Here is a 19,743-nt window from a genome sequence, read left to right as displayed (position 1 = left end):
GCAGGATCTAACTGTATCTATGTAGTTTAGATGTAATCCCAGACAAAGCCAGCAAGACAGATGAGTCTTCAGGCGACCCATACAAAGTTAACAAATATAGTAAACAACCAGACACTCCCAGCATTGAAACAGTTCCACTTGGACAATGTCTACCCTATAGACTACAGTAGAGCCAATTCGTTTCCTTACAACACCAACATATTGCAACTCGTTTATTCTAGTTCGTGTCATGTTATACAAGTCTGCATCCTCTTGTCATTTTGTAGTAACACAGAATTTATAGCATCTCGTTAACATCGAACCTGGATGTCATGACGTAGCGAGATGGTGTGCCTAATTTGATTATATGGACATCTGACATCCAACTGATTGCCAAACTCAACTTCTATCAATGAAAACCGAGATGATTAGAAGGGTACATATTTAAAACAATTCTCCGCCTAGGGGTATAGTTCTCGTGTTTCCCAAATGTAACCAAAAGTAATGTTAATACAGCCAAGTAACTGACTGGCACTCTGTTGTAAATGGACTGTCACAACATTAACCTCCTCCATAATATGATTCTCTAAGAAAACGCCTCCCACATTATCTATCGATATAAAAGCACTAAGCGCTGGGTATCTGGTGCTTTTCATTCATTCCCAAAATAACGACCTAATCCACTCGCTCAGAGAAAGGCGTAGCTCCCTCCATCTGACTTCCTCCCTGAATCTTCTCGCTTCCAATGCGTCGATGAGCTTCGAACTGGTCTGGTATCCCGGCTGCCTGGCACAACAAGCGGGTCGACGCTCAAACGAGACATCTTGCTCATAGAATGACCCAAGCCTTGCCGTAGCGATGCCAACGAATCTCTGATGCTATTTGGCCCATCACCCCGTTGGCTTGGAGATATCAGTTCCGAGCCTGCCCGCTGTCCGGGCTGTACACCATCGCGGGTTGAGCTCATTGCTGTGCTTGGTCGAAGCGGATGAAATGGGGATTCATCCACAAGCTGATGATATGACATGTTTGTCGTGTCGCCTTGTGCATCATACACTCGCCAATTCTCCCTTGATCCAAACGAGGGGTCCGCAAAAAGGCCTCTTGGAATATCCAAGTCGTACCACGCTCTGCTGCTTGGTCGACTACTTTCACCAAGAAGCTGTTGGCTTGATAGACGCACTAATTCGGGTCTTCTTAGCACCGGCATACTTTGAGCGGCCTCCATTGATGGGCCTTCACCATCGGCGGTTGAAGCATTGAATCGTGCACCTGGTGCATGTGCCGAGAACCCACCAGTCAAAAGCCTCGGGCTCGATTGATGGGACGATGCAAATGCCAAAGAGCTGTCATTGGCACTTGTGTAGTATTCGGAACCCTGCTGAAAGACTGCTCTCTGCGAATGGATGCTTGGATAGCCATTGAGAGACGGGACTGTTGGATCGACATCTCTCCTGAATGACCTTGGTCTTGCGTCGGATAAAAGCACCGGTGGCGGTATTAACTGATGAGTTGAGTCTGATAAACCCGAGTTTGTCCGTTGACTCCTGAATGATGCACGGCTTTGCCGTCCTGCTGCCATTGCGGGTCCTTCGACTGTTACCCACGACCGTCTACCATCCTCACTATTTGACGTGCTGTTGGACCGGGAGAAACTGGTATTCGAGTCTTCTGCAACGAACATTGGAGGAACCTGAGGCGTTACCATGAACCCCAGTGTTGGAGATGTCATGACCAGAGTTTCTGAGTCTACCTCGGAATTTTGAGTGCGCAATGGCCGGCGTGGTTGCTGCCCTGCACCTGCTATAGTCGAAACCTTGTTGATTTCCTGCATAGCAGCTGCGCCCCCATTCACGCGAAGGCTTTCAAGGACGGGCCCTGAGATTTTGTTGCGGAATTTAGAAGAAATATACGTCTGTTGTTTTCGGCGGCGACGGAGAAGGCAGCAGATGAGAAGCATGGAGAGAAATACCACAACCAAGAGAGGGAGAAGAATTGCGAGGAGGAGAGTGCCCGTTGTCAACCCTCCATCAGAATCAGCCAGCTGTACACCAGGGCTGGAAGAAGTATCAGTGGGAGCAACGGATGTAGACGTGCTCGAGGATGTCGAAGAAGTACGCGATCCAGTTGTTGATGAGGATGTAGGTTCAAATTGCAGAACGTTCACTTCCAGAATTTCCGCCTCTGAATCATCAGAGGTCTTCGACGAGGCTGTTACGGAGATTCTGAAATCTTGTGACGCAGACACAGGGGCTTTGCCAGTGATATTAAACCCGTCGAGCCTCAGCCAGTCTGTGTTCGGTGTAATCGAAATGCCAAGATCGATATCTTCTGGGTCCCAAAAATAAGGCTCTAGGTCGATATTGACATCTTGCCCAGCCTCAATCTCGATACTGTCGAAAGTTGAGCGAAACAGGGCAGTGGAAATATTGACAGTGGCGTAAATGTTGAGTGTGTCTTGGTATGGATCACGCAATGTAATGGTGAAGTTGGTTGAATGGTCGCTTTTTCCCGGTGTGCCCTCGATTTCCCATGTATTCTCATCCAGAGACAACCATTTAGGCAAACCGTCTGTTGAGATCTCAATATCTTCTGTATCAACTGATTTGCTGTCGAGTTTTATATTGTCCGCCAGTCCACGATATACAAGCTTCCTTCCTCGTGTGGTGTTCATAGAGATGATCGGGTTGTCCGAGCTGAGTCTATGCCTGCCCACAACAACGGAGAATGCAACTGACACCGCCGAGAATCCCACAATATCCGATGCAACAAGTTCGAAGTCAAAAGTTTGAGGAGGCTGTATAAGTGACTCGAGAGAAGGAGTTTGTCCGCTGAATGTTAAGGAATTGGCATCAAACCTCATCCAGGCCGGCAGGGGACTGCCATCACCCGACGTTGCATAGTAGTTGATCATATTGGGCTGATGGTCAAACGTTTCAGAGTCAAAAGTGAAGCTGATGTCGGTGGAAGGATACGATGTCAGTGATGATGGGGGTGAGTAATCGCCAAAGCCCTCGATCTGTTCTAATAATGGTATTCTGATGGACGGGCTTTTGTTTCTCGAGATGACTAGAGTTGAACTGAGAGTCGCCGAACCGGAATCATCTTTGGCAATTACTTCAATTGTTTGGCCCACCACATCACCGCTCGGGATGGTGTCGTTGGTTGGTATACCGTAAAGTCGACGACGCTCACTGTCAATAGAGAGCCATTCTGGCGCATTACCGAGTGAGTATGAGATATTGGAGTCTGAGCGAAACGTATATTTGGAGAAAATGTAAGAGAAAGGCTCGCCCACTCGAGCTACTGGAGGTAACTGGGAATTGATTGGGTAGTTAATTGTCGGCTGAGAGTTTGTAAAACGAACAATGCTAAAAAGAAGTATAGCAATTGTAAAAACCATCGTGACATGACAATGCACCTTTTAGTGCCAGATCATGAATACGGTCAGTATGAAACGCCATACATGAGAAACGAGACGTGCTGGATATGGGCGAAAGGATGAGAGAAGAAGAGAAGGTATTAGGAAGGCCGGGATATTGATCAGTCGTGCGAAGGCATATTGGTAGTGGCATTTTGATGGCTGGTAGAATGAAGACTTGAATTCAAGGAATACTGTACCCTTCATTCCTGTATGGCTTTCTCACGGGCCATTCTGGGCCACGGGAGAAAATTGGTGGTGTTAGTCAATCAAGGGAACTATTCCTGATTATCCATTGCAAGAAGAGGCAAGATGTCTCAGCTTGAAGCTATTCGTGAAGAAGAGACATCGACATGTGGCGAGCGTCATAAGAATAGTAGCAGTGTTCCTGTCCCAGGCTGGTAAAGCCGTGAACGCATTCCTATGCAAGGCCTGCACATAGAGGTGTGGGTGAAACATTTGAGACCACCCAACCTATCATAATTCATTCAACAGGGTCATCTTGAGGGATGATATATCGAAATGCCCACCCAGGTCTAATAGTCGGAGAGGGAGAACCAATAATTGGTAATGGTGGTGTTGCTGTAAGCACATATATTGTCTATAAAGTCGTCCATGGTCCCTTGAATGCGATGAAATCCAACAAGGGCGTTGATCTCTAATGATTTGTCTATGGGCTTGAGATAGTCGAGAACTACTCAATACTCTTCTGCCCAGCGCACTCACTTGAGTGAAGAGTATATGTGAGCCAATAGCAGGTCGGTCCTATTCGCGCAAGGGCAGGATAGGGATCTACTGTGTGGAGGAGCCCTTATCGAGATATGGTGTACGACTGCTCAGTATTCTGTCCGACTTAGTTGTCACTCTAAGTCCCACATAGTTTAACGGGCCAATCGCCCGAATGTCACAATGACTCTTCGAAACGGAGGATAAGGCGCACTTTGATCGACGGCGGTAAATTTTTTTTAAAAAGGGTCGGGTCCATTTGAGTCTGGATCGCACCCGCATGCAAGTGAAAAACACAAACGCACGAGTAATCAGCCCAAGTGGAAGAGGAGCAAAAGAGGAGTGGCCAAATAGAAAGTGATACAATAGGTGGAAGATGGTGAATAAAAAGAGGATGATAGAAAGTTAATGGAAGCCTGTCTCAATCTAGGTTAGCAGGTAAGGCAGGCGCAAGTGGGCAAAAAGAAGGAAGGTAAGGTTAAGCAGGCAAGTGTTTTCAATAAGGGCAGAGGGCAGGAGCGAAGCCATCCATAGGACGTTACTCGTTGCTCCTTCCATTTTCACTTCCACCCGACTTCAATCACCTCAACTCATTTTCAGGGCGGCACTTCTCGCGCTCCACTGCATCCCTCAAGAACCACCCCTCCCTTACTTAGGTAGCTTGTGAGGAAGTGCGAGTCGTGATAGCACCAAATACTGTATACCGTCAAATTTCTCCCTGTCCATCGCCCAAGAACACAAGCAGGAGGCAACAAAAGACCTCCATCATGAGTAGTCCACCATCGTCTCCCTTGATGGACCCCGTCACCATCAGTGAGGATATCGCTCCATTACCATCCTTCAAGGCCAGTGGTGTTGCGGATGTTGATTTCGACGGCGTTCTTTCCAAACCGCTCAAGGTGCACGAAGATGTCCGGTCTGGTTGTGGTGGCCAGACGTGGCCAGCAGGAATGCTTCTCGGCAAGCATATGCTGCGCTACCACAAAGACCGACTGGTTGATGCTCAAATGTGAGTTTTAACTTTACTCCCCCAACATGCTGCATGCACGTGACTTGTATCAAAGAGCCTTTGTTTATGCTTGCACAGAAAGCGCATGAGTATCACCAATGACAGAGCGAACTTGCTGACTCGTTGGTCACAGATTGGAACTCGGAGCTGGAGGCGGTCTCATAGGGCTTGCCATCGCCTTGGAATGCTCGCTTCGAAATCCGCTGTTGGTGACAGACCAGCTGGAAATGTTCGAGCTGATGCAGCATAACATCGAGCTAAACAACTTACAAGACAAGGCGAAAGCCATGGTGCTCAACTGGTGCGTATTACCCAATATGTTGTTATGCATGCCTTCCTATTCGATGGAAACAGGGAATGGAGGATCGACTTGCTGACAATGCGCCTGACTGTGTAGGGGAGAGGATTTGCCAGCAGCTGTACTGGAGCAAAAACCAGATGTGATCCTGGCTGGCGAATGCGTCTACTTCGAACCAGCATTTCCGCTCTTGATGTCTACACTCAAGGCTTTACTCGAACTTAACCCCAACGCAGTTGTGTATTTCTGTTTCAAGAAGAGGAGACGAGCTGATATGAACTTTGTCAAGATGGCGAAGAAAGCCTTCAAAGTAGAAGAGATCTTCGATGAGGACCGACCTGTCTTTCAGCGCCAGGGTCTTTTCCTTTTCTCATTTACCAGCCGCCCAAGTCAAACCAAAGCTGCCAAGAGCTAAAGTGAACCTCAATCTGTTGAATGATGATGGTGTGTCAAAGAGTGCTTTGTTCTGACAGCATGATGCTTTGTTGGCATGCACTTAGAAACTGTCCGCACATGTTGAGCCCTAATATGCAAACCCGATTGGTTCCCTTGAAATGAGAAGACAATGCTACAAGATGACTACGACGAAGCGGTGCTGGGGTTCCTCGATGTCTCAAGCCATCTGCCTTTCACAGGCATATGTTGCTTATATTTGAGTTGGGGGTGACATGTGGGAAAGCTACATGGGTTCCCCATAAGTTGACTATTATTTCACCGAGGTCGAGAGGTTGAGAACTGTGAAAGACTGTAAGAGATGCAGAGTGCCCACTCGGTCTGCTTATTCTTTGCGGGACCTGCGTCTCTACCTAACCTATGGTCTTTGTTAGACAAAACACACTGTGGTCGGCTTGACCGACGGTTTTGCTTTGTCAAGAAGCAAATGCGAACAAGGCCCGACAGGCGACAGAGGGAGCGAACAGAGCGCTTGTAAAGACGGGCTAGGGATTTATGAAGGCGGGAAATTTTCAAGCACACTGCAATACTTTGCATCACATCACACTAGCAATGATAACATGTTTTTGGAGACAACGAAGCAAAGAGAAGAAAGAAGTTGATGCCTGAGTCGCGAAGTGTTCACGTCACGCATGCATTGGCGCCAAACATTATGCCGAAGGACCAACGAGAGAAGGCGACAAAGAAGAGTTTTTCCCTCACACCATGGGTTTTTGGTGTTTCTTTTTACTGCTACCAAGTATGTACTCTTCCTTACTGCTTCCGCTGCTGCAAGCCATGAACCGTTGAGTGGTTTATTAGTGGATGAAGTGGCACTCAAGCTTACCGTTGTCCTGAACCTGGGAAGAAACGGGTCTCGTTTCAACTTGGCGTATAGCTGCCTCCACACCTCCTTGATGCACGTTGACTCGTCTGGTTGTTAATGAGTGTTCTAAAGCCTCTTTTATTAAGCCTCTGCGTTTCGGTCAGACACAGGGCGCCAACCGAAGTGACAACTCAGACATCGATTCTTTCCCCCTCTCAGGAATAAGTGTCACTGTTAACTACTGAGATGCTGACTCCTTGTTTTCACGCTCTGCAGGACTCCCGCCATGCCCCAGGTACATCAACACTGCCATTGGTTGCCTCTCGTTAGCCTGACAAGATCTCACTCGGAAGCTGACGAACAGTACGGCCCCTTGCAGGTTGACCAATCGCGACAGCCCTGTGAGCAAACATGCCTTGAGTCGAACCACCAAGTCCGCAGAGGTTGTGAGGGCTACGAAAACAAAGTTGGCACTTGATGTTTCGACAACATGACTCTAGAAGTCTGCATACCATACCAGCACCATGTTCGCTGCACTGTACCGAGTTGACGCGCGGCTCAGTTTTATATGCTCGACTGAGTCGTCATCCATTCAGCATGTTCACAGATGCAATGCAGTAGCAGACTGGAAATAGGCTTGGACGGCAGAAGCTGGCTGGCTGGCTTGTCGGCAGGCTGGCAATAAAGTCATCACCTCTATACGATAAAATGCCCCTTGAAGGTGCCACAGCACCCCTGATGAGCAACAAAGCTCAATTGTTCCTACCCCTTGCCCTCTCCGCAGGCCTCCCTCTGTTTTACCGTGTAGCGTATGGCTTTTTCTTACGTAGCTGTTAGGGCAGTCAGTCTGCTTGCATGGTTCAGGGAAGTGTTTTATGGCTGGCTCCGGCAGATCCTAATGGCAGAGTCTGAGTGCTGGCAGGTTGCCACGTCCGTGCTGGTGGCCCGTTTCGCATCCGCCCACCACTTCGGAACAAGACCAGGCACGAGAAAATTGAAAGACAAGGGGCACTGTGAGGATGGTCGACTAGCCTGCTGGCTTGGAATTGAGTGGGTGGCTAGGTGGGCAATCCTCCAGAGTGTGTGGGCTGTGGGTTTCTCTTTGGCACTTTGGAAGAGGAAGAAAAAAAAAACCACGCGTGGCCAGGGCCCCCCAAAAGCGGACCTTTCTCAGCTGCTGCTATGGTACCTTACCGGGGATGAATCCGGTACGACGCCGTCTGGACTGGTGTTGCTGATATTGAGGTACCCTGGACTCACTCGTGGTTGGTTGCTTGCGGATGCATGCATCGTTGGTAAAGGCTGGCACACCTCTAGTCTGGGTACCTGGCTAAGTGCAAGGTACAGGCTGCTAGTCTAAAGCCAAGTCTTCTAAGAACTAGCATGAAAATCCGGCCCTGCCTTTTACGGCGAGGCGTAGCAGGTATTAAAAGAAGGCCCAATTCCTCCCCTTGTTTCGTTTCCTTCACACAAGATCTCGTCGAGTTCAAACATCATTCCTTCCCACTGAGCACTGAGCCGGACTCTCTCTCTCAACGCACACACTCCCTCACAAGACGTACAAAGTCAATTTATTCAGCTATCTTTTTGAGCAGATTCATTCCTGTGGAAAAGAATCTCTCCTAGCCTTCCTTAACCAATCGCGTTGAGATACCCAATCGTCTACACAACAGACGTACCACAGTTACAACCACTCCTTGGTTGACAAACAGAACTCGAAACAAAACCAATAAACAAAATGAAGTCTTTCACTCTTGCTTCTGCTTTCCTCGCCGCTGCGGCCGTTGCCCAGCCCCACGGCAGCCCTCACGGAGTCCACCACCGCCGTCACCACCAGAACGACAAGCGTGATGTCGTCACTGAGGTTGAGTGGGTTACTGAGGTCGAGTACGTTACCAAGATGGTCGATGCCACCACCACCGTCTGGGTCCGTCCTGAGGCCGCCACCTCTGCTCCCGCTGTAGAGGAGACCCCCGAGGCTGAGCCCACCACTGCTGCTCCCAAGAAGGAGAAGAAGCCTGCTCCTCCTCCCGCTCCTACCACCACCATGGTTACCAGCGTCTACACTCCCCCTCCTCCTCCCCCTGAGCCCACTACCGAGGCTGAGGTTGCTCCTGAGCCTACCTCTGAGGCCCCTGCTCCCGTTGAGACCACCCAGGCTCCTGCTCCCAAGCCCATCATCAAGGCTCCCGTTGTCAAGGCCCCTAAGAAGGAGCCCGAGCCTGAACCCACCGTTGAGGCCGAGCCTGAGGTCGAGTCCCCCGTCGTCAAGGCCCCCATCCAGCAGGAGAAGGTTGCTAAGCCCGCATCTGGCGGCGGCTCTTCTTCCAAGTCTGGAGAGTTCACTTACTACGACATTGGCCAAGGTGCTTGCGGTGAGGACGACTCTGGCAAGGACGACTCTATCAACATTGTCGCTCTCTCTCACCTTCTGATGGGCCCCTCCTCCAACGACAACCCCATGTGCGGCAAGACCATCACCATCAAGGCCAACGGCAAGACTGCTCAGGCTATCGTCGCTGACAAGTGCATGGGATGTGCCATGAACGATATCGATGTCAGCCGCAAGGTCTACATGGAGATCTGGGGCAGCCTCGACTCTGGCCGCACCGAGGTCGAGTGGTGGTTCAACTAAGCGCTATGACAAGCATGCCATGATTTCTTGGATCATGAAAACACTACGAAGGATACCCTTTTCTTACGACTTGTTCTTTTCATGAAGCGGGAATCTCTTAACACCCCCTAGACGGCGCTGGGGTGTACTACAATAAAAAAGGGTCATTGACCCGGAGATTCTGGATGGGGGTGTTTTTTTGGTTTCTTGAGGCGGAATCAGCCACGGTTGACATTCGTTGACTTCTATTGTACATAAATTTTGATATGCCGTTCGGATAGACAAACAAAACTATGATGAAACCCTTGAATAGGGCCTTTCACTTTTTGGATACATTACTTGGCGTTTTAAATTGCTCCCCCACATGTCGTGATGTCGCATTGTCCGAGCTTGCTGTCTAATCTTAGAGACAAATGAAGGAAGCGAATGTTTAATTTAGAATCCTGGTTGTTGGTTGCTGAATCACGTCGTTGCTATACCCATGTAACGTCCCCATTGCGGCGTCGACTTTAAATGAGCCTTATCCAGAAGGTGAAACTTGGGTCAATTAACGAGCCAGCCAACGAAAACGGAGACCTGGATGCTCTTAATGAATATCCCTCGGACAATAAAATGACATCTTTTGTCAATAAAGCAAGGACTCTATTACATGGGACAGGGCGATTAGCTAGCGACACGGACAAGTTTCCAGGGGTAAGAGGCTGGGTTTCGAAGCAGTTTAACAAAGCCACTCCCTTTCAGCTAGGACTATTGAAAGCGCCAATTTAGGGGACAGCCCAATCAATAAGTGAAAGACATATACATACAACGTAGGACGAGGGATCGTGATGTGTCCTAAAAAAGGAGCAAGTGATTGTAAAAGGTACATACGGTTAGTCGACAACTCTGTGCCCGACAACCGCGTTTTGAATACGAACTATGAATACGGATACAAATAATAGGCGTCCTTGGCAGACTCGGCAACTCCTCGCAAAACCCGCGCTTGGTGGTATTGCATGTCCATCTACAGAGTAATGGTATTACAGCAGCATTTCAGTGTTCACGTATTTCCCCATGTCCCCCTGTCAGAAGGGACGATCAAAGCACGAGCAACAGCACAGATCCCATTGGTAACTCCTAGTCTTAAGTCATGAAATTAGCGGCATGTAGCGTGTGTACTCTCAAGCCATTACAGCAGGTTCAGCAACTCCTCTACATAGCGGCGTGTGTCAACACCGATGCCTTGAGCGAGCTTGCCTGCGCCCTCGGTGGTATCAGTACGGAAGCCGACGTGGTCACTTGCACGGCGGATGAGGAATATCTCCTTGGCAACATCCGGATGGCGCGAGTCAGGACCAGAATACTTTCTTTCCTCCTCTCCAAGAGCGCCGTCGTCTTCCGTATCTGCACCAGCACCGCCTTCTTGGATGGTTGAGAGGGTGCTATTTGTGGTAACATCCTCCAGGCGGTCAAGCAAGCGTGTCCAGACGATCCACCATCCACGACTGGACTTTTCAGTGCGCTCAAGAGCAGTGGAACGGGACCGAGTACCGACATAAAGATTCACAAGGTGAAGATGAGTACTGAGGGCGTCAGAACGGGTCCAAGTTTCCGAATCATCATAAGACTCGGGAATGTTAGGTATAGATGTGTGAACGGTTAAAGAGACAGGATCCCAGACGAGATCATAGATACTGTTGGTCAAGTTGTTGCTGCTAGAGCCATTGTCGAGACCAGGTCGCTCGGGACGATACCTTGTTGAGAGGAGAAGAGGTTTGCGGAGAGGAGCCAGTTGATGATGCAGGGAGCGATACAAAGAATCCATGGCCAGCGAGTCTGTTCGCAAATTGAACAAAAAGGTAAACATAAACGGCCGGTTGACATAGACGACAACACGCAGCTTCATGGCCTTGTTGAGGTCGTGTGAATCGTAGCCAGGTATCATGTTCCCAACCACCTGAGATTGAACAAGAGCACTTGCAGGGTGTTCAAAGTCACGCACTGTTATGGCCTCTGGTCTGTCCAAGGCCTCACTCTCAAGCTCGATATTGACGGTTCGCAAGACAGTCCGGGAATTGTTTTCTCCATCACCAGCATCGTCAGAGCTTGCACTATCAGTCCCGCTGTACTCCTGGTCTATTTCACCCTTGAGCCCAATAAGATAATGGCCAGCAGCCTCATATGAGGGTGTGCGCTCTGTCAAGTTCGGCCGAGTGGTTTTGGAGGTATCTTGGGCAGGCTTGCCATCCTGCTTGGTGGTCTCTGGCTGGTCGGGAGAAGTGTCACCACTAGCACCAACGCCTCCAGGCAAAGACCAATAAGTGCCGTATCCCAATTTGAGATAGCTAACCATTTTATCCAGCCTGCCATCCTCAGGCGTTTGTTCCTGTGGCTGGTTTTTGCCAGCAGAATCATCTGTGGTCGCGTGTTCTGTGGGCGTCTTGGCGGGTTCATTGGCTGTTGCTGCTTGTGCTTGTTCTTGGGGAACTTGTTGTGATGCGCGATCACCGGCTCTCTTTCTCTTCGCGCGCCGGACGGATGTCGGGCTCTCGATAATTCCGTAAGCGTGATTTCCCCAAGTATACAGATCCTCCATCCAGTGTGTCACATCTCTGAGTGATTTCCTGGATATAGCACCCGTTCCTAAGAAAATGGCACCATCGTCAGGACCAGGTTCTCTTCCGGTTCCGAGCCACTGTTCAGGGTCACCATAAGTGTCGTTGGGAGGAGGTGACTCGGGGTTGTAGTCACCGAATTTGGAGACAACAAGATCAACGAGCCCTTCTATGTTCCCAACTAGTCCTTCGAGTACTGCTCGCTCGCCACTGCCGCGATCTTCCTCTCCTACACCGACCCCCAGTTCACCAGAGGATGCGATTGGGACACCTCCAAAGATATCGCGGGCCGGGTTTCCATGCATCATGACATTCCATGTGGAAAGGTATAGGTCCCAGTAGCGGCTAAGTATTGTGATGAACTTGGTTCGCCTGTTGCGAACAAAGAGGGCGCTCAGCGACGAGTCATGATGCATGAGGAAGATGCTATGGGCCCGCAGGAGATCGCGCAACAAGAGACTCGCGGGTTTCATCTCGCGGCTAGAGTATTCGAATCGTTCTTCGGCGGGCGCGCTCTTCTTCGTAGCGAGCCGAGGAGGGAGTGGCAGTTTGGTCAAGTCGATGCTCTAGAGATTCTGGTAAGTAGAGTGTCGGATGAGAGGGTTTGCATATCTTACTGCAAGAATCCACCATCCAGGTTCGAGTTCATGGAGCACAACTCTTGACTTTTCAGTGTCGATAGTGTCTACTGATGAACCGCTCGCAAAACCGCGACTGAAGCTGGCCATGCCCTGGGCAAGGCCGATCTGTCGCAAACGTTCATTGCGCTCCTCGGGGGAAATATTCTGGGTGAGCTGACCACGAGTACGCCGACGCTTGTTCTGCGAGGCCTGGGTGGTCACAGAGGCATAGTAAACAATTTGGTCTTCGATGGTCTCGTCGGTGTTGCCCAGGGTGGGGTTGAAGATGGCAAGAAAGCCGAGCTGAGCGGGTACAACTGTCCCTGATGTTGAAGGAGCAGCCATTGTTGGAACCTTTGGAACGTCTCGTGTACTGTCGTTCCGTTGGTATGAAATAACCTTGAAGGAGTATTTCGTTTGAGGTTTGGGTTGCGTCACGCTGGGCTCTTCTTAAGTGACGAGTTTCGTCACTGTCAAATAATCCTGACGTCGATCGGCGATCGTTAACGTAACGGTCTGCATCCAGTGAAGCTCCCAATGTCGTCCCAGCGCCTCAAAATAACGGGTGCGGATAATGATACATGAAAGTGTAAAATTAAAGAGGACGGCAGGAAGACTGTAGGAATGAGGGGAAGACGAGAGGAGATGTTGTCTCTTTTGTGTACGCCTGTAGGTGAACAGATAGAGAGATAGAAAGAGAGCCAGGCCTAGACCTTCAATAGATGCAGACAGCCCGAGTACCTGCTACACCTAACTTACAGGTATGCGGGCTGTTGTTTTGCTGGCTGTTTGTTCACTGCGGAGGTTATCCCCCGCCGTGGCAGCCATTGGGCAAGTTCAACGTGTGCAAGTGGAACTGAGACTGAGACTGAGACTGAGGGAAAGTGATATCACAAAGATCGAGATTCGAATTGCCATCCCAATCTCCATTCGGCTGACCCGAGAAATTGGTACAAGGACGCCCAAGCAAACAACTCGACCGGTCAGGTCATAAAAGTCTAGACAGTGCCTATGACCTATCCAAGGCGAGCATTTGCAGGGATTGGCATGCGCTTATAGTAGATCTCGATTCAATTGTGCAGAAATATCGCCCCGCCAATTCTCGACTCTTGGATCAACATGCACAATTCCCTGTTTTCCGTGTGTGTCATGTTCCAGATTTACCCTATTCTTTCAACAATGCCGTAGTGCTAGAGCAATACCCATGAATTAGAATTAGACCTAGACCATCTTTAACACCATGCTGTCCCCGGATTCATTTACAAATAATCGACCAATCAGCCAACTCCAAAAACACATTCCCTCTTCATTACCAGGCTAACTAAACAAATGCCACATTATCTTTCCATCTGTTCGTCTTTCTCGCCTCGTCCAAAAACAAACTGTCTTTTCTTGACCATGGCATACGCCTCGTTCATGCGCTCTCGCTGATCTTTCAACACTTGCAACGCAGACCTTGTCTGCTCTTCGGCTTCCATGCTATCAGTCCTGGGAAACCCCCATCTCTTCCGCTCCCTCCTTTGGCTACGATCAAAGCTGGAAAACTCGGCCCATATGAAATAAAGAATAAACGTGACAAGTGTTAACGGGATCGTAATAGCCCAGTATAACCGGAACTGTGGCGTAGCCGGAACCCCAATGCCGTGTCCCTTGGTATTGTCCCAGTCGAACAGGTTAGTAGAGAAAAGCGCAGAGATAAAACTGCCTGGTAAGAAGAACATGGTAACAAAAGCCAACGTCTTCATGGAAGCAGCATCACGAAGAGTAGATATTGAGATGATTGAGTTGGATAGGCTGTAGTTTTCCGATATCAAGTTGTTCAGCTGATCGTACTCCGTTAGCTTGTTATTCTTCCGACTCTCATGACCAACATACCACATCAATTTGGATTTGGACTCGCTTCAACGTGTATTCTCGGTCCATAGCCTGCATATCGAGCCGTCTCTGGAGAACCCCGATGTGGTGCTCCATAAGTTCATCTGCCACAGGTGTTGCACTGTCTCCCAAACGCAGTTGTTCCTGAGCAAATCCGAGCAGTTTCTGCACTGTCCTATCTTTCCGTTCTGTACTCGCCAAGCGGACTGCAAATCCACTCATCTGTGCACTGAGAGTGCCCAACTCGCCGGCTGCGATGTGTTTTCGCTTTGTCTTGAAATCAGAATATCCTGTCCGTGCCTCGATCTGCTGAATGCCCGGCTTCATATTGTTCTGCGTTATCTCGATTTCTCTGTGAAACATAAACGCAAACAGGAACGCAGGGAACAGTGCATGGCTTGCAGTGTTGAGCTGCCATTTGCTCCTGCTCTTGAGAAGCGTCTTCAAGCTTTCCTGCTCTTTGTCGCCAGCTAGGATCATACCATAAGTGACGCTAGGGCGTGAAGCTGGTGGTTTAAAGCAGGTACATGACCATATAGATGCGAGCTTGGGCGCGTAACAGAAACTGTAAGCTCGCTGGGTGGCCTCAGGTTTGACGACTCCAGGAAACGCAGCGACACCAGCGACGCAACTCGAGAAGTAGCTGTATGCGAGGCCAAGACCGAACTTTTCCAGTATTTGGTCCTTGGTATCTTCAGGTAGCTCAACGCGATTATCGTCAAGAATGAACTTGGGCCAGACAAAGCGAAGAATTAGCGACTCTGAACCAGTTGGTACTTTTCTCGTCTCTGTGGCCAGCCATGACGCGACATCAGGTATAGTGACGATTCCTTCATGGTAATCGACGATTCCAGTGGCATCATTACACCAGAGCTCGCTGCACTTAAAGGAGAGGATGTCGTGGGAATGTTTAAGACGACGAGGATTGAACTCGGCGATCTTGTGGTATATCTCATCCATGGGTGCAGAGCGTTCGCGTCGCAGGAGGCAGGCTAGCGGCTCGGCGTATAAAATGGAGGCTGTGAGGCTAAATAGAAGCGGTGGTATGTGTACTGTACATATAATTTCAAGGCGTTTCTAACTTGAAGGCGTTATAGCATCAAGACATGATCATGAACACGACAAGCTGAGGCTAAAGACGTTTATTTTGGAATTGCAATGGCGAACCAGATTGACGCCGCCTCAGCTGCTCCTTCCCAACTTCTGAGAGCCTGGAAACGGTTTGGCCAACCACGACCGCCCGAGTGCAGTTTGAGACAGACCCTTGCTTCTGGAATTGAGACATCACATCATCTGCCGACTTGGGAAGTCGAGTTAACAATTGGATTATAATACGCCGAGTATCTTGTCGAATTATTTTATATGTTGTTTTCCGCACTGCCGAGATGGAAATAGCTTTCAGTTCGATTGTTTTTGTGTAAGCTACAAATTGCAAACGCACCGCACTGTAAGTCTGTAAGACAGAGCTGAAGCGCTAACTTGCACAGCCGCCCGAATGTCAGCTTCGTGTTCACTGCCACTGTACCAAGCCGCAATAGGGTGTGTTACAAAAGCACTGCATTTGCATTCTACCGCAAGTGTTGATATCCGCGATATGTAAGGTCGAAGGTTTTGTGTTGCGAGGAAATATGTTATAGGAACCAATCGCATCAGAATAACTGCAGATCTAACGGCGTAGACCCCTAAGTCCTCATTGTGGATTTGAAGCTTGCCCGCCCGCCCAAGCTCTCCAGCTTCAATTCCAACCCGCCCGGGCCGCTAAAACCGCTGAGCTATGCGTTGGAACTTACCCCGCAGGTCCCCTCTTCAGCGCTTGTCTCAATGCCACCACCAACTCATGCCCAGCCTCCACTGCCGGATGCAGATGAAGCTCAGAATCACATGCATTAATCAATAAAGTACACCAGACGAATTGGCATGAGAAAATTGCGATAAATCAACCGTCAAGGCCATGCCAGGATGGACCTTACAGACAGTTGACCATGTCTTTCAGAATCCCCCGATTCTATAATTAATCAAAAAGACCCTTGTAAACAGACTCATACTTGCCTACGTCATCCCTGGGCGTCATGGTTGTTCGCAACCTAACATCATCTCACCTCGTATGTCAGCTCCCCCGCCGCTGACCAGACTTCTCCGTTCTCTCTTCCTGCATCATCACAATCATTCAGCTCTGTCGCATTGTAGATCAATAACTTCAACAACAAAACTTTGTCTGTATCCTATCTACCTAGGCCCTTTGGCCCAGAACCACCATCATGGAATCCTTCTCTCTTCTAAAGCGTCGTACCACCGACCTCTTCCACAATGTCCAGCAAAACCTCCCTACTATGCCTACCGTACCTACCATCCCCTCGGCGCCTTCTCCTCAGAAGAAGAAGGATTCCATCAAAGGAACATGGGAGCGCATTGATGCTCCCGACGTTCCTCGCTCTTCTCACTCTCTCAACATCGTTCACGGTACCGCTTACATTTTTGGCGGAGAGATCCGACCGCGAGAGCCCGTCGACAATGATATGCATGTCGTGACACTCCCCTGGTCCAGTGCAGGTGCCGATTATTTCAAGATCAAAGCAGTTCCCGCCAAACCAGATGAGCAGCCGAAGAAGGTGGAGACTCAGCCACCCGCTCAGCCAAAAGCCAAAGAACCCGCCGAACCTGTCGCAAAGTCTGACGAAGAGGACATTGAGAAAAAGCTGGATGAGGTCTCACTCGAAGAAGACTCTGAGTCTTCGGACGAAGATGAAGATGAAGAGGAAGAGGAAGAGGAGCCAGTCGAGAGCAAGTCCAAGGGCAAGGAACCCGCTGGCCCGGAGCAACCGGAATTGGGCAATGTTCCATCCCCACGAGTCGGCCATGCCACCGCTGTTATTGGTACTCGCATCTTCTTATTCGGTGGCCGAGGAGGTCCTGATATGAAGCCTCTTGACGAGGCCGGTCGCGTTTGGATCTTTGATACCCGCTCCAATACATGGACATACCTGGACCCTGCGCCAGCTATCCCAGGTGGTAACATTGTACCTCAGCCCGCCGCCCGAAGCTTCCATACAGCCACTTCTATCGAGCGACCCCGAGATTTTGCCCCTATACGACCTAAGCAGGCTGAGACTTGGGGACAATGGGCTCTGGGTGATACCTCAAAGACAGGCATCCCTCAGGCTCCTATCGTTGGCAATGTAGCTGAAGAGGCCAGAGATGAAGAGTCGGACGGCTACGGCACTTTCTTCATTCATGCAGGATGTCTCGCAAGTGGCGAACGAACCAATGATACTTGGGCTTTCAACGTTCATGACCGAACTTGGACTGAGCTTCCCGCTGCTCCTGGACCTGCTCGGGGTGGCAGCGCCATCTGCGTAAGCAAGACCCGACTATTCCGCTTTGGTGGCTTCGATGGCCAGAACGAGATTGGAGGACAGCTTGACTTCCTACACCTGGAAGTTGAGAGTTTTGACGACCAGGGCACCAAGGGTGAGATCGCAGTTCGCGCCCGTGGCGGCTGGCAAACTGTCCTCGCAAGTGATCCCAAGACGGATTCCACTGAGATCCACGCCGAGCCGAATCAGGTCTGGCCCGAGCCTCGAAGCGTCGCATCTCTGGAAGCTGTCACCTCAGGTGCTGGATATGAATATCTCGTTCTGACCATGGGCGAGCGTGACCCAAGCCCAGAGGGCCATGAGAGTGCAGGAAAGTTCCTGAGTAATGTTTGGGTGTACCAGGTCCCCCCTCTAGGCATGACTGCTGCCAGCGTTACTGCCGCCATGTGGCAAGCTGTCGGTCGCAAGACAGGGGAGGGCAAATGGACTGAGCTTGACCTGGTACCATATGATGATGATAACAGTGAAGACATGCCCGAGCCAAGAGGCTGGCTTGCCAGTGCACCCATGGGTGAGCTTGAGGAGAGCGGCATTTTGATTTGGGGTGGCCTGGGCGAGGACAACGAAAGACTTGGCGATGGCTGGATTTTGCGAGTAGGCGACGCCTAGGCGAAAGAATTGAGGAGATTTCTGGCTTGGATATAGTGCTTTTTTTTTTTTGGCGCAACATGTTTTTGGCGATCACCACAAATGGACGAATGAAAAAGAAAACGAAACCCTTGTGCAGAACCGATACCTCGCGTAGCATGGATATTACCGTTAACGAGAACCATACATTTCTATACCAGATATAGCATTTGACATGGTGTTATGTACAATTGTGGCTTCTTCCCACCCATCACTTTTTGCCTCGTTCACTCCAAAGCATTTCTTGCCTTTAAAACTAAAAAAGAGAGATAATAACGTTGTAATTCTACAGATCCTTCCTTGTGGTCTCGGTTCCCCAGGGCTCCGAGGTAAGGTTTGTCAGGCCAGCACTGTTCTCGCAGTCTTTTCGGCCGCTAAGGGGACCAGGCTTGGGAACATTGACGGTGGAAGGATCAGTAGCAGTAGCCTTGGATCGGAGAGACTTGAGAAGGTCCTTGACGGAGGCGGGGGTGAGGTCCTCGTAGTAGTCGTCGTTGATCTGAATCATGGGGGCGTTGACGCAGGCACCGAGGCATTCGACCTCGAGGATGGTGAAGAGACCGTCAGCGGTGGTCTGGCCCTGCTCAATGCCGAGCTCCTCCTTGATGGCCTTGACGATAACATCAGAGCCGCAGCCTCCAAGTTGGCAAGGGGTCTGTTTATGCCGTTGTTAGCTCAAACTGTATTTTTGGTCTGTGACAATCTTCAATGACGTCTATACAACGTTGCCACAATCCAATCGAGCAATTGTCGCCAAAGAAGATATGTCCGGGTTCGAAATAAAACATACCGTAGTGCAGATCTGGACAAAGTACTTGCCCACGGGGGTTCGGTTGTACATGGTGTAGAAAGAAGCGACCTCGTACACTCGCATGGGAGGCATCTCAAGAAGACGAGCGACCTCGTTCATGACGCTAATGCTGGTGAAGCCGTGCTGGCGCTGGCCGAGGTCGAGCAGAGGCATGACAGCAGCCTTCTTGTACTGGGGAGGGTATCGCTTAAGGATCTCGGCCATGACTTTTTGGTTCTCTGCGTTGAACTTGAAGGGGATGTCGGGGTTGTTGTCCTCGGTGTTTCGATGCTGTCACACGCCATATGTCAGACCGGGTGTGCTTCTCGTCATCTTTGAATGTGAAGCAATTGCGCCCCGGGAAGAAGCGAGAGCTCATATTTTCCCCAGTGGGCGCAATTGGCAGCGCCAATTGGAGCTACTTACCACCATGAGAGAGTCGCTTCGTCGGCTGGCTGTGAGGGAGAAGGCGGCGCGAGACTGAGGGCGGGCAACCCGGCACGCCGGCCGGATGACGGAGCGGATGAGAGGAGTGAACCTGCTCGCCATTGTGTGATT

The 19,743-nt window shown here is 50.0% G+C and overlaps 8 protein-coding genes across 8 annotated transcripts; 3 read left to right on the top strand and 5 right to left on the bottom strand.

Moving 5' to 3' along the window:
• Positions 1–667: 667 nt before the first annotated feature.
• Positions 668–3,382, bottom strand: FPSE_03635 (uncharacterized protein; the record flags this gene model as incomplete). Its single annotated transcript, XM_009256754.1, has 1 exon — positions 668–3,382. The coding sequence occupies one exon, from the start codon at positions 3,380–3,382 to the stop codon at positions 668–670; it is 2,715 nt and encodes a 904-aa protein (XP_009255029.1).
• Positions 3,383–4,893: 1,511 nt separating this feature from the next.
• Positions 4,894–5,848, top strand: FPSE_03636 (uncharacterized protein; the record flags this gene model as incomplete). The annotated part of the gene is made up of 3 exons (XM_009256755.1): positions 4,894–5,135; positions 5,269–5,436; positions 5,533–5,848. The coding sequence occupies 3 exons, from the start codon at positions 4,894–4,896 to the stop codon at positions 5,846–5,848; spliced, it is 726 nt and encodes a 241-aa protein (XP_009255030.1).
• A 1,169-nt stretch (positions 5,849–7,017) lies between these two features.
• On the bottom strand, positions 7,018–7,217 carry FPSE_03637 (uncharacterized protein; the record flags this gene model as incomplete). Its single annotated transcript, XM_009256756.1, has 2 exons — positions 7,018–7,144; positions 7,204–7,217. The coding sequence occupies 2 exons, from the start codon at positions 7,215–7,217 to the stop codon at positions 7,018–7,020; spliced, it is 141 nt and encodes a 46-aa protein (XP_009255031.1).
• Positions 7,218–8,429: 1,212 nt separating this feature from the next.
• Positions 8,430–9,326, top strand: FPSE_03638 (uncharacterized protein; the record flags this gene model as incomplete). Its single annotated transcript, XM_009256757.1, has 1 exon — positions 8,430–9,326. One exon carries the CDS (start codon positions 8,430–8,432, stop codon positions 9,324–9,326), a length of 897 nt encoding a protein of 298 aa, XP_009255032.1.
• A 1,147-nt stretch (positions 9,327–10,473) lies between these two features.
• FPSE_03639 (uncharacterized protein) lies at positions 10,474–12,864 on the bottom strand (the record flags this gene model as incomplete). The annotated part of the gene is made up of 2 exons (XM_009256758.1): positions 10,474–12,465; positions 12,517–12,864. 2 exons carry the CDS (start codon positions 12,862–12,864, stop codon positions 10,474–10,476), a joined length of 2,340 nt encoding a protein of 779 aa, XP_009255033.1.
• A 992-nt stretch (positions 12,865–13,856) lies between these two features.
• On the bottom strand, positions 13,857–15,354 carry FPSE_03640 (uncharacterized protein; the record flags this gene model as incomplete). The annotated part of the gene is made up of 2 exons (XM_009256759.1): positions 13,857–14,342; positions 14,395–15,354. 2 exons carry the CDS (start codon positions 15,352–15,354, stop codon positions 13,857–13,859), a joined length of 1,446 nt encoding a protein of 481 aa, XP_009255034.1.
• A 1,298-nt stretch (positions 15,355–16,652) lies between these two features.
• On the top strand, positions 16,653–18,377 carry FPSE_03641 (uncharacterized protein; the record flags this gene model as incomplete). The annotated part of the gene is made up of 1 exon (XM_009256760.1): positions 16,653–18,377. One exon carries the CDS (start codon positions 16,653–16,655, stop codon positions 18,375–18,377), a length of 1,725 nt encoding a protein of 574 aa, XP_009255035.1.
• Positions 18,378–18,681: 304 nt separating this feature from the next.
• On the bottom strand, positions 18,682–19,734 carry FPSE_03642 (uncharacterized protein; the record flags this gene model as incomplete). The annotated part of the gene is made up of 3 exons (XM_009256761.1): positions 18,682–19,050; positions 19,186–19,476; positions 19,612–19,734. 3 exons carry the CDS (start codon positions 19,732–19,734, stop codon positions 18,682–18,684), a joined length of 783 nt encoding a protein of 260 aa, XP_009255036.1.
• Between the last annotated feature and the right edge of the window lie 9 nt (positions 19,735–19,743).

This window comes from Fusarium pseudograminearum, chromosome 1, assembly GCF_000303195.2.
Source record: "Fusarium pseudograminearum CS3096 chromosome 1, whole genome shotgun sequence".
Taxonomy (NCBI): Eukaryota; Fungi; Ascomycota; class Sordariomycetes; order Hypocreales; family Nectriaceae; genus Fusarium; species Fusarium pseudograminearum.
The sequence above is the reverse complement of the archived record's forward strand: the minus strand, read 5'-3'. Positions and strand labels throughout refer to the sequence as shown.